Source organism: Mastigoproctus giganteus, chromosome 7 (assembly GCF_048544385.1).
Source record: "Mastigoproctus giganteus isolate SK-2022 chromosome 7, ASM4854438v1, whole genome shotgun sequence".
NCBI classification, from domain to species: Eukaryota; Metazoa; Arthropoda; class Arachnida; order Uropygi; family Thelyphonidae; genus Mastigoproctus; species Mastigoproctus giganteus.
In genome coordinates, this window is record NC_143581.1 from 225509025 (window position 1) to 225521545 (window position 12521).

The 12521-nt window shown below is 38.3% G+C and overlaps 1 protein-coding gene across 1 annotated transcript in view; it reads left to right on the forward strand.

The window, feature by feature from the left end:
• LOC150083731 (uncharacterized) overlaps window positions 1-12521 on the forward strand; it is a 179705-nt gene that overhangs the window by 25848 nt on the left and 141336 nt on the right. Inside the window, exon 2 of the mRNA XM_090377448.1 lies at window positions 2307-2357. Coding sequence (XP_090233574.1) covers window positions 2307-2357 — 51 coding nt within the window. The remainder of the gene's footprint in view (window positions 1-2306; window positions 2358-12521) is intronic.

Below are 12521 nucleotides of genomic sequence, written 5' to 3' on the forward strand. Positions count from 1 at the left end.
TGAGCATGGAAAGTTTTGGGGACCACCAGAGAGTACATCTTGGGAAGCTTTTTCTGTTTTGCCATGGAGGCATTGCAGGCTGCTGAGATGATGTTGGTAATAAGCTCAGCCTTGGAGGAAGCAGACAGCCTCTCCAGCTCTGCAGGAGGAGAGATTTAAGAGTGAAATTGAAGACTTCCCAGTTGGCTGATCTGATTTTGAATCTAACAGAGTCGTTAGGCAGCAGAGTGCCGGTTGGCTGGTCATGTGTGTCAAAAGTAATGACCCTGGTGATCACTCGTGGATTTACTCTCCAGTTAGAGATGTATCTGGCAATGGTAGAAGAGGCAACAGTGATATTGATGTTTAATTGACCAGTTGAGGCGAAGAGTGTGGAGGGCTGGCTAGGAAAGTTGTGGATGACCAGATCATGGGAGACCAAGAAGTCTTTAACCAGCATGCCTCTGGCACCCATAATAGCACTGTACCGCAGTGGAAATATGGCATTTCTGTATGCAGCCCGAGATATAGGACATGAGCTTTTTCTTGGGAGGACTTAATGGCTTTCCTAATGCCTAAGAGGCTTTCTAATCCTAGGTTTTTCCTTTGAAGCATCCATGAGGGAATCAGCCAGGAATCCCACAGGGACCTCATGGGCATCCTCACCATCCATGGAAGCAACAGGTAATTGCGTGTTCAAGTGAAAATCATCATTTTCCATCTTCTTAAGTGTCTTTGGGATCTTAACAGAGTGGGGGCCAGGGAAGCCCTCGTCATGTGGATCATCAGGCTGGTCCACATCAGAGGAGACACAGGGATTTCTGTCAAGTGGAATCTGTTCGTTGTCACTAGCTGTCGAAGTGCTTTGAAATGTGGGCTGCATAAGTTAAGTTTTTTCCTTGGGGGTTGGGGGGTTAAATTATCCCCTGAGCACAGTTCATCAGATCAGCAGACGATCTATTGGCCTGTCTTATAACACTTGAGATGACCTTGATCGGGGAGCTTCTTTTATTCTCTTGGTTGGACATGTTTCCTATAAAAGGGGAGGTGCAAAAGTCCTCACACGAGACAGCACTCTCAGGTCTATCCACCTCACCAAGACTAATCCAGCGATAAATGAGAATCACATTTTCCTCCAAGTGTGAGCTGAGAAAACAGCCATCCAAGGAAAGGTGGGAAACACTTAAAAAGGTTTCCGGAGGTGTTCAGTATGATGTGGTGACCATTAAATTACGAAACGGGCATTCAGAAAGAAGTTCACTATCTCCATAGAGTAATATGAAGAAATGTTCAGTGTTACAAAAACCAGCAAAGTAATGAAATAACAAGCAGCAGTCACTGACAGGGATGTCTGAATCCTGAAAGCACACAAGAAGGGACTCCCTTCCCCAGTAAGTATTGTTTTGAGCATTCTTATAAAAACATTGCCACTTTAAAATGACAAGCAGAAGGTAGGTCACGGCCTGTACCTGCAGGAAGGGCAAATCTAATCAAAGGCATGCTGGAAAGACACCACGATGACCAGAGAATAGCTGTCTCTCTAAAGCAGCATCTGTGGTGTCGATTAAGATTGACAATAGTGATAGAAACGAACAGTGATGTATCAACAACCCAGCTCTAAAAAAAATCAAAAAAGAAACTCAACAATTGCTCCACAAGAAGAAGATGATGGTATGACTTAATCCACCGCAGAATTATTCAAATAATTAGGAGCGATGTGCACGTGTCTCTACACTCTCGTGACCTCTCATGCTGGTATCTAACATTCAAAATGTGACCCATTCATTTCTTCATACAATAGAATAATTACCTTTTTGTTTCACTGGTAAAGCTCCTGTATATTGCTAGAATCCCATTAGCCAACTTTACAACTTGTCTAATAGTGTTCAGAATGCTTAGAGTATGTGAACTGTATAATTATGTCTTTTTCATTATCAGCTACCTTGAGTTTGTACTGTTCTGTGATACCATTATCCTATGATTACTGCAACCTAAATACAAGACTTTGAATTTACCAATATTTTTACCTCAATTGCCTTATTTCAGCCCATCCAAATAATTTATCTAGATCTTGTAGAAGAAGCATGTTCTGATTATTGTTGTTAACTGCTCTTGACCACCTTTGTATTATAGCAAACTTAGATTTGAACTTTAAATACTTACATCAGTGTCATGAACAGTAGGAGATAATATTTAGGAGTGAATATAGTTTATTACACAGATATCAATTAGCACTGAGTAATATTCTTTAAAATTTGAATGATGTTAAAAATTTAAGCTATTATCTATGAGGTTAGTCATATCTAAAAGAATTTCTTTTATTGTAGGAAAGTGAACTTGCTCTTTTGCGTTCGGCAGTCTTAGCATCCCAAAAACAAGTAAGTCTTAAAATAAAAATATGTTATTTATATCAAGTGAATGTAAATTATTACTGAAATGCAAGCAAAGTTTCACTGTTTGAGACCTGCTAACTTTAACAGTCACTTATAACTTATTATAACTTGGCAAACTGAAAATACCTGTTTATTGAAGACCTATTGCAGTATATTTCAGCTGGGAATTTACAAATGATTAAACAAAATGAACAGAAAATTCAAAAATAGTTAATTTGAAAATATTTAACATAACCAGTTCTAATATCAAAAAAAAAACACGAGTTATATAAAGACCTTAAGAACCCCACCAACAGCAAATGACTATAAAGTCTGGACATGGTTTTCAGAGTATCCTTTACCAGAGAGGGAAGATACTAAGTAAAATTGAGTTTAAGTACATAAGGAAAGATTTGCCACTAGAGGGAAGTTGCTTAAGGAAGTTGTTTGGAGTGGAGAGAACAAACTGGCATGTGAAAAAAGGAGAAATTTTCGGCTATGTGATATGCTTTCTTCACTTTGAATGCTCTAATAGCTTAGAAAGCATATAGTGAAAGGTAATGAAAGAAAATAGTTTCCTTCTATTTTCTTTTATTCCACTTTGGTTTCAACTTTTCACTGTATTAGAATATATGAGAGTGAGTTTGACATCATCCCATTTCATCTTTCATTCTGTATTTTTCTCCTGCAGTTATCTGTCCCCTATCAATCACCAACCAGTGATAAATGGTATTATTCTTATACAGTTAAAAGAAGTCCAGCTATTTGCTCTGTGATAGATACTTCAATGCACATTCAAGCTTCTGAGTGTACTTCCTAGCTGTGTAATTGAGAATGTTTTAAGGATTTCATGTTTGTTGAGATTCTCATATAGTACATTGTTTTGAATTTAACAGGAATTTGGTTTTAATTATTATTGACTTTTGTATTCATTTGGGCATTTTTTGCTAAATGGCATATTTACTAAATAGGTATTTTCGGCTCCATTAGTGTCACTAAGCGTGTCACCTTGGTTCCACCAGCGTCACTAAATTATTGGTTTGTGCTGTTAAAATTTGTAGGTCTTGAATAGTGAAGCTTTGTTCAAGTTATAATAGTTTTATCATGTATACAAGACTGTTAGTTTGTTTTGTTGATGTTCGGAATAATTTTTATTTTTTATTGTTTTGTATATCATGTATAGACCATAGGACATTGTGTGTAGTAGGTCTGCAGGTCTCATTTCAAAAAGGATGTAGAGCTGCTGGAACAAGTACAGAGAAGGGCAACAAGATTAGTGAATGGAACAAACGGGTGCTCTTACGAAGAAAGGCTTAAGTTTTGCAAATTACAGTGTCTGGAGACTAGGTACCAGTGAGGTGATCTGATCGAGGTGTATAAAGCCTTGAATGGTTTGAGCATGCTCAATGCTGATGGGATTCTTCCTCTTGCTCAGAATAATCACCTGAGAGGGCATAAATTCAAATTGAGGAAAGACAGATGTAGGATAGACGTGTGGAAATTTGCCTTTAGCCAGCGGGTGGTTGGTTGGTAGAACAGACTTCCATCCCTTGTTGTGGAAGTTGATAGCCTAAATAAGTTTAAGGCTCAGCAGGACAGGTATTTCGAACGAACAGAGGGGTGAAGTGGAAGTGGTTTTTTTTTTTTTTTTTTTTTTTGGCTGATGCTGCATAAACTTGCTTTCTTGCATCAAATACCTCTACTAATGCTAATGCTAACTGGATCTCAGCTTGCATTAAATAAATTATTTTAAGACCTTAGCATTTTTTTGCATTTATTATGAATGTAAATAGCACATACAAGTATGAAGTATTTAACCCACAATATATATATACAGGGTGTCTCAAAAATATTGGTACAAACGTTTAGGGGAGGTAGGTAACATCTAAAGCAGGGGTGGGCAACTTTTTTCGTCAGCGGGCCGAATGAAATTTTCGTATCATGATGCGGGCCGAATGAAATTTTCGCATCATGATGCGGGCTGAATGAAATTTTCGCATCATGTGGGCCGGAATAGATTGAACGATTTAATAAAAACAATCAGAACCTAAAAAATGTTATATTACTTGAATTACCAAATTATTAATGTATTTTTAAAAAAAAATCTGAATGTCCAATTATCATTGAAAATGCGGCATTCGGCATCAATTTTTCTTTTTTTTTTAATTGGCTCATTTTATGGGCTATAAATTATATTAAATTAAAAATTGTAATAATTAGAAAAGGCATAAAACATAAAATATCTCGCACCAATATTATTTTTTTCAATAAGAAGTCAAACCCAAAGGACCTTCGTTCGATCGATGCTACAATAATAATTAGGAAATAACTCTTTGACGCTGCGTAGAATCACTTGGTTACTGTTGTACTGGCCGCGATTCCCGATTGAACCAAATTAAGCTGAACGTTTGCGGCGAGTGTAGTCAGGTATGGATTTTCTATATTTATGCATTTACCGAGGGGGCCGGATTCAACATTGTCACGGGCCGGCTGTTGCCCACCCCTGATCTAAAGGAATGTGAATCGCATAGGAACCCATAACTGGAAACGTCACCATAAGTTGGTACACGACGCTGTTCATCAGTTTGCGAGAGGGAAAATTTCTGGTTTACTCATTCAAAGCAGTAGTCGCTGCACGAAGAGCATGCATTGATATACGAACTATGAGCTGGCAGACATGCACCTAGTGTATGAATTAGCAGAGGGCCCACACAGTGTGCACCCCCATTCGGCACAACATCGCTTCGTAATAAATGTGTGGGCAGGTATGGTCGGTGACTGCTTAGTCGGCCCATACCTGTTACCATTCCGCATGAACTCCGCTAAATATCGGATCTTTCTTGAACAAGTTCTACCAGGGTTACTTGACGATGTTCCAGCAAATGTGAGACGCAACATTTGGTTTCAACGTGACGGGGCGCCTGCCCGTTATGGAAGGTGTGTTCGTGACCATTTGAACAAGCGTTTTGGGCATCGATGGATTGGCCGTGGTGGACCCGTTGCCTGGCCCCCACGCTCACCTGATTTATCGAGCCTTGATTTCTTTCTGTAGGGGGCCCTCAAATCTATCGTGTATGAATCGCCTGTGAAGACGGAAATGGATCTCGTCTGCGCTGCTGCTACCGTCAAAGAAACTCCAGGTGTGTTCGACTGTGTCCACCAATCCATGCTGCTTCGGTGTCACGTATGCATCGCGTCTCACGGTGGAACCTTCGAGCATCTGTTGTAACATCATGAAATGCATCCATCTCGTACTGCATTGTTAATATTATGTCAAATAAATGTTTGCCACTAATTACTGTCTTGTGTCATTTCTGCTTCTTGTGCCTCTGCTACTACTTTCTCTTGTCGTTTCCGGTCATGGGTTCCTATGCGATTCACATTCCTTTAGATGTTACCTACCTCCCCTAAACGTTTGTACCAATATTTTTGAGACACCCTGTATATATATAAAGTGATCAAATGTTTTGATGTTGACAGGACGGCTATAGTTTTTGACTGTTTTGCAAATTTTAAGCTGATGAAAAAAATTAAAATTCAAAATGATTTGCCACCTAAGAACAGACGTGTGCTTGTTCTATATTAATTTCAGTTTAAGAATGCTAATTCGGAGTTTCCAAGTTCAAAGGAACTAAATAGAAAGGTTTGGCATGTATCCTCAGTTTCTCAGAACTTAATGGTACAAACTCCTACTGCTGTTATTGTTGCATCTGCTTCCAGAGAGTTTGTAGTTTGTTTTGTAATTAGTGTGTTTTGGCTCCTCTTCTTTGTCGTAGCAGTTATTATTTGGTCAGTATATTTGACTTTTGAAATATATTATTATTAATATTAGCTATATGGTGCAAGGAAGCCTGAGGCTTATGCTGCACCAGCCAAAAAAAATTCCCGAGTTACCCTGAGAGAGAGAGAGAGAGAGAGAAAGAGAAATATATTTGTATTTGACAAAATATTTATTTTGTCAAATACATATTTTTCAACAGACAAAATATATTTATCTGTTGAAAAATATGCCTTCTTGTAATTTTTTTTTTTTTTGTGAAGGTGCAGTTTTTATCATCAACAACGTTGCAAGGTTGATTGTTCAGTGTTAAGGGATGTGAGGTTATATTTCAACACTTACCTGTTTGATTACTGGTTTTGAGGACATTTTGCTTCTTCAATGATAGCATTGGCTATTGTGTTATTAATATCAGTGGCATCACCAAACAGCTAATCTGGCTTTTGCCTAAATGTCCAAAATGCCATTGTGATAACTGTTTCAAGGTTGCTGGTCTCTAGCCGATGATTGGTGGCTTTGATTAATAAATGTATGCCACCCTCTGAATAACGTATCCACTGTAATGAATGAGTGGTCAAGTAGTGTTTGGAAATAAGAGTGCCAGTTGAATATATACATTTGCCCTACACACCTTAGTAATAAAGATTATGATGTTAATTTTCAACACAGATTTGGAAATCATGTGGTTTTCTGTATAACACAACTAGGAACTTGCCCTAGTTTTTGCTGTACAAAAAAAAATTAAAATTGAATATTTTAATTTTTTTGTAAGATCATATATCTGTGGCTGCATAAATTATTAAGAAATTTTGGCTAATGAAAACTTCTTGTAAAGTGAGAAAAAATAACAGTAAAATAAGATGCAAAGATTAAATTAGTCAAATCCACGGAAGTCAGTTGCAGAAGTGAGATAGTAATAGCCACATAGTACAAGGAAGGCACAGACTTTTGCTGTACTAGCTGGAAAAAAACCCACAAAAATAGTTAAGAAAAACAAATTATATGTTTTACATAGGTAACTATGCAGTCGACCTTTGAATTTATTCAAACTGTTAGCCTCAACTACCTGCAAAGGCAGTCTGCTCGTAGTTGCTGGCTAAAAGAAAACTTCGTGCAATCTAGTGTAAGCTGCTTACCCTAATGGCAGTGTGCTACTGCAACAGGATCTAGTAAATTTGGGCAGATGGGCTGAGAAGTAGCAACTGAAGTTTTAACATTGGCAAAGTACTGCATATGGGTAGAAGTAACCCCAGAGGAATGTACCAACTGTGTGGTACTACACTTAGGTTGGTAGAAAATGAAAAAGACCTGGGAGTAATTGTGCAGTCAGATATGAAGTTTTGTGAGCAATGCCGACAGGCTGCAACATAAAATAAGAAAAAATACATTATTTGTTCATTAAAGTTCAAATTATGTTGTAATACTGCTTTTCACCAGGAAAAATAAATGTCTCAGTAGTCCAGTGGTTTTGGCATCTGGCTATTGCGTATACAGGCCACAGTTTGAATCCCACCAAAAAATAAAAGTAAGTTTTTGATGAAAATATCATGTGTTGCCATCCAGTAGCAGGGGGGGGGAACACAATTTGCAACAGCAGTGGTGACAGTATGAATTATAATGCGATGGTCAGTGATTACGTGATTGCCAGTGACGTCACCGCCTATGTTATCACATGCCACAGTGGATGGTGGGACCAGTTACATTACTTCCGTTGATGTTATCACTGATGCATCATTATCTTTGTAAAGAATCATGGAAAACAAGATCAATTACTTTTGCCTGTACCTCTAATGTAATGAACTACTATACAGACAAATTGAGTAGCCCCATAAATCTATGTCTTATAATGGGGATTTTAACTTTTCAGGTATTGATTGGAATTTGTGGGTGGGTTACTCACAGTAGAAAGACTTTTCTGAATTTATTGAATCATTGTTTTCTACACCAGGAAGTTAGGGAAGCATCGAATGATCAAGCAGAACTCTTATTAATCTGATTATCAGCAGTGACTCTTCATGTGTTAAAAATATCCAAGTAAAGAAACCACTAGGCAGCAGTAATCATAATATATTACTGTAGAATTTGTTTAGAGATATAACTACTGTCAAGGGTAAAGGGAGGGATTTTGCATCCCTAAAGGTGATCACAGTGGCCTTAGACAGTTTTTAAATTCCTTTTACTGGGACCAACTGATGTGTTACCAACTGTAAATTCTGTATGGAAAGCATTCAGGAAAGTAATCATAGAAGCTATTAAGCTTTTTATACCAACTAAGAGATAGTGTTCCAGGTTTGGACCTAAAACACTAAATGGATGTCAAAGGAGTTTTATGCATGGAATGATTATAATTATCAGGAAACACAGAAATCTGTGATAAGTACAAGCTAATCTGTGATCAAGTTATAATCTGCCTTAGCTTGCATAACCACTAAGGAGGTTAGGCAAACTAAGGCAGATTATGAGAAGTCTTTGTCCAAGAATGCAAAGAAAAGTAGCAAAGAATTCTTTGCTTATGTTTATTAACATTAGAAGAAAAAGGATGAACCACATTGATGCCCTAGATATGATTAGCATAACTGTTGATGATCATCTTCATGTTGCTGACAATTGTATGAATATTTTGCATCTACATTTACCTGTGAAGAGGTTTTTAGGTATAGAAATACAAGAAGTACATTTAGTTTCGTCCTTGAGTGTTGTCACAGACATTCTCTGTCAAGGGTAAAGATTAGCAAGTTGTACTTGCTACCTGGAAGTCTAAAATGCTGATGGAACTGATATTCAGGTGACACTCAAGTCAAGTGGACCCAATTCCAGCAAAGTCCGAACGGTCTGTGACAGCCAAATCCTCTGCTTGCACCTTCACGATGGTAGGACTGTTAGTAATCCTGGGTATAACCTCCATGCACAAGTACATGGTGGGTGACCACCCAAGTGTGAACCAACGTAAGCAGGGGTCGAGGTGTGGCACCCACACCACATGGAGGACTGCCGCCCCTCTATGTTACCAGGCAGTACTAGGTGGTAGATGACTCTCATCAATTGGTGCACTACCACCACTTTGCTTATTGGAGGCTTGAAGTGGTGGAACCCATGTTTAGTCTCTAGAGCTAAGTTCCAGTCAACCCTTCCCTATCTCTTCCATCGTGCAGTATGATTGGTGACTTGAGGTTATGTTGAACATCGTGGCGAGATCCAATATTCCTTACATTTCGAGGGTACAGCTCTAAAACGGTGTTCGCAGGCCGGCCACTAGTTAGTACACCGGACCGAACCTATTGGTAACTCTCTAGGAGGCTTCTGGATCAGCTAGTGTATAATCTTGCTACCTCTACTCTGCCAGATAGTGACTGGAGAGAGTCTGAGTAGTGTGTATGTGGGGAACATTGTCGAGGCCACGTTATGTCAAGGATCTGGGTATATTCTTACCATGTGTTTTTTTTTTTTTTTTTTTTTTATGTGAACCCCAAACACGAGAGGTATTAGAACCTATAGTACTTAGTACCGTGCTTGGGTTGGAGGTTGAGAAGACGAAAGAAGATATTTGTCGACATTGGACTTGTGTTCGCAGGCCGGCCGCTAGTTAGTACACCGGACCGAACCTATTAGTAACTCTCTAGGAGGCTTCTAGATCAGCTAGTGTATAATCTTGCTACCTCTACTCTGCCAGATAGTGACTGGAGGGAGTCCGAGCAGTGTGTATGCGGGGAGCATTGTCGAAGCCACGTTATGTCAAGGATCTGGGTATATTCTTACCACATGTACGCCATATCCAAAAATTTCATTACTTCATACAGCATGTCCCACCCACTTTTCCTTACTATTGAATACACCATGAATTGTCAGACTAATAGCAAGCTTATCTGCGAAAAGATCTAACCTCCCAAGGACTTCCTAATTCGTTTCACAAATATACGTGGTCTCAATTCTAATCTCAACGATGTCCATTTCCACTTGCAGTCTGCCAAACCCCATGTACTTTTTCTGACAGGATCTCAGTTATCGGTTGATTCAACTACTGCTCATCTCAGATGCCCAAATTATTCCCTGTATGATTCCTTTCGCCTCAGAGGTGGTACTTGTGCATATGTCCGTTCTGATATTCCCTGTCAGAGACTTGGCAATTTGGAATCTCCTCTCTTTGATCTTCTCTGGCTTAAAATCTCTCTACTTCATTGTGTCAAATTCATCTGTTGTCTCTACCATTCTCCCAACTCCACTAATCACATGGAGCTCTTTGACTTCCTCTCTTTGCAACTTGACTTTCTCCAGTCCAACTTTCCTAACAGTGAGGTAATTTTCCTTGGTGATTTTAATGTTCACAACTCCAGCTGACTTCCGTTTTCTAGTCACACCGACCCAGCAGGTCCAGATTGCTGAGGCTTTTGCAATTACTAATGACCTAGCACAGAGTGTTCATTTACCTACAAGAATACCGGACAATCCTAACCGTACAGCCAATACGCTTGATCTTTTTCCCACAAACAACCCTTCTAAGTACACGGTTGAAGTGAGAGGTCCTTTAGTCACTTCAGATCACAACTTGGTGATTGTCTCTTCTCCAATGGAACCTTTATCTCATGGCTATTCCCAACCTCGTATTGTTTGGCATTACAAGAATGCAAAATGGGATGACCTGCGAAACTTCTTTTCTTCTTTTCCTTGGTCGGATTACTGTTTCAAAACTTCTGATGTCATCGTTTGCTCAGATCTTGTCAGTGAAATTATTCTTGCAGGAATGGAATCCTTTATTCCACACTCCACTTTAAAATCTCGTCCTTTATCTAAACCTTGGTTTTCCAATAAATGTGCTAAGGCTGTCCAAGAGAAGAATGTTGCATATCGTAATTGGCTTGTTTCTAATTCTTCAGTTTCATTTTCTGCCTACACCAAAGCTCGCAACAATTGTAAAGCTGTTATTAATCAGTCTAAACTAGAGTTTGAACAGGCTAAGAGTAGAAAACTTGCTTCTTGCCCTAATGGTGCCAAGCATTCTGGTCTCTTGATAGAAAGTTATTGGCCTGCAACTTTTGTCCATCTCTGCTCCCACCTCTCTCCAAACCAGATGGTTCTGTTGCCACTTCAGCCAAGGATAAAGCTGACCTGCTAGCATCCCATTTTTCTTTGAGCTCATGTATTAACACGTTCACTGTTACACGTTCCCAAGTGTCTTGCCAGCTTAAACATTTTTAAAAAATTGGACTTCTGACCTATGTTTTTAATCTTTTGTGGACTTATTAACAAGAAAATATTTTTTTAGAAAAGTTAATGAACCTGCATAAAAGTTTCCTAGTTTTTACACATAGCTACATCAAATATTTCAAATTACATGCAATGTTAGGAGTAAATAAAACAGATTTAAAAATGTTAAGAAAAGTGTATTTTATTTCAGAAGTACAAAAAACTGAAAAAAGACTAATTTTTATGTTTATTTTCAAAACATTTCATACAATATGGCTTCTCACATGATTTACATTCAGTATGATTTACATTCAGTATAAACTTGTTTGGCAGCCAATTTGGGATTTTTTCCAGCAATTTTTGCTTCTTCGTAACATCCGTGACACCTTTTCCTGTGAATTTTACCGTGGGAAAGCCTCTGAATTTCTGACAGAAAATGCTGAGGCTGAGATGAAGATTGACAAATGGTTGTACTAGAGGTTGGTTCCTTTTTGATTCCCATCAATTCTTTAGTGATTGCCTCTCTCACTTCTAAAATAGACATTTTGTCTTTCTTCTCTTGCTGCAATTCATTGAAAATTATAAATGTGTTCACAATTGCTGTCCCAAAAACTAATTCTATTGCAATTTTTTTATACCATATCAATGATTTTCTCATTGGTGACTGGTAACTTGAAAGTTGGTCTGATACATCGATCCCCTTTTTTGCCTTATTGTATTCAGTTATCATTTCTGGTTTTACTTGTTCATTTCTTCTTCCACACTTCTTCATTTCATCACCAAAACATGTTGACAACATCAAAACATCTCTCTTATCATGCCACTTAGTGATCACAATATTATCTTTTTGCATTGTTATTTTTTCATCCCTGCGTAATTTCTTCTGGATTATTTCCTTAGGAACTCCCAATCTATTACTACGAAGTGTACCACACAAATCTGTTTTATTTGATTTCAGGTAATTTGCAAGAGGTATGCTAATATAATAATTATCTGCAACTAGAAGTCGCCCTTGGTTTATTAGTCTGTCTAATAGCTTTATAACCACACATCCAGGTTTATCGATTCCTGGCAGGGTTTGCGGGGTTTGACCGTTGTAAACATCGAAAGACCAAACGTAACCATCTTTTGTACACAACTTGTATACTTTCAATCCATATTTGTTACTTTTTGAAGGGTTATATTGCCTGAATAGAAGCCGACCTCTGAAC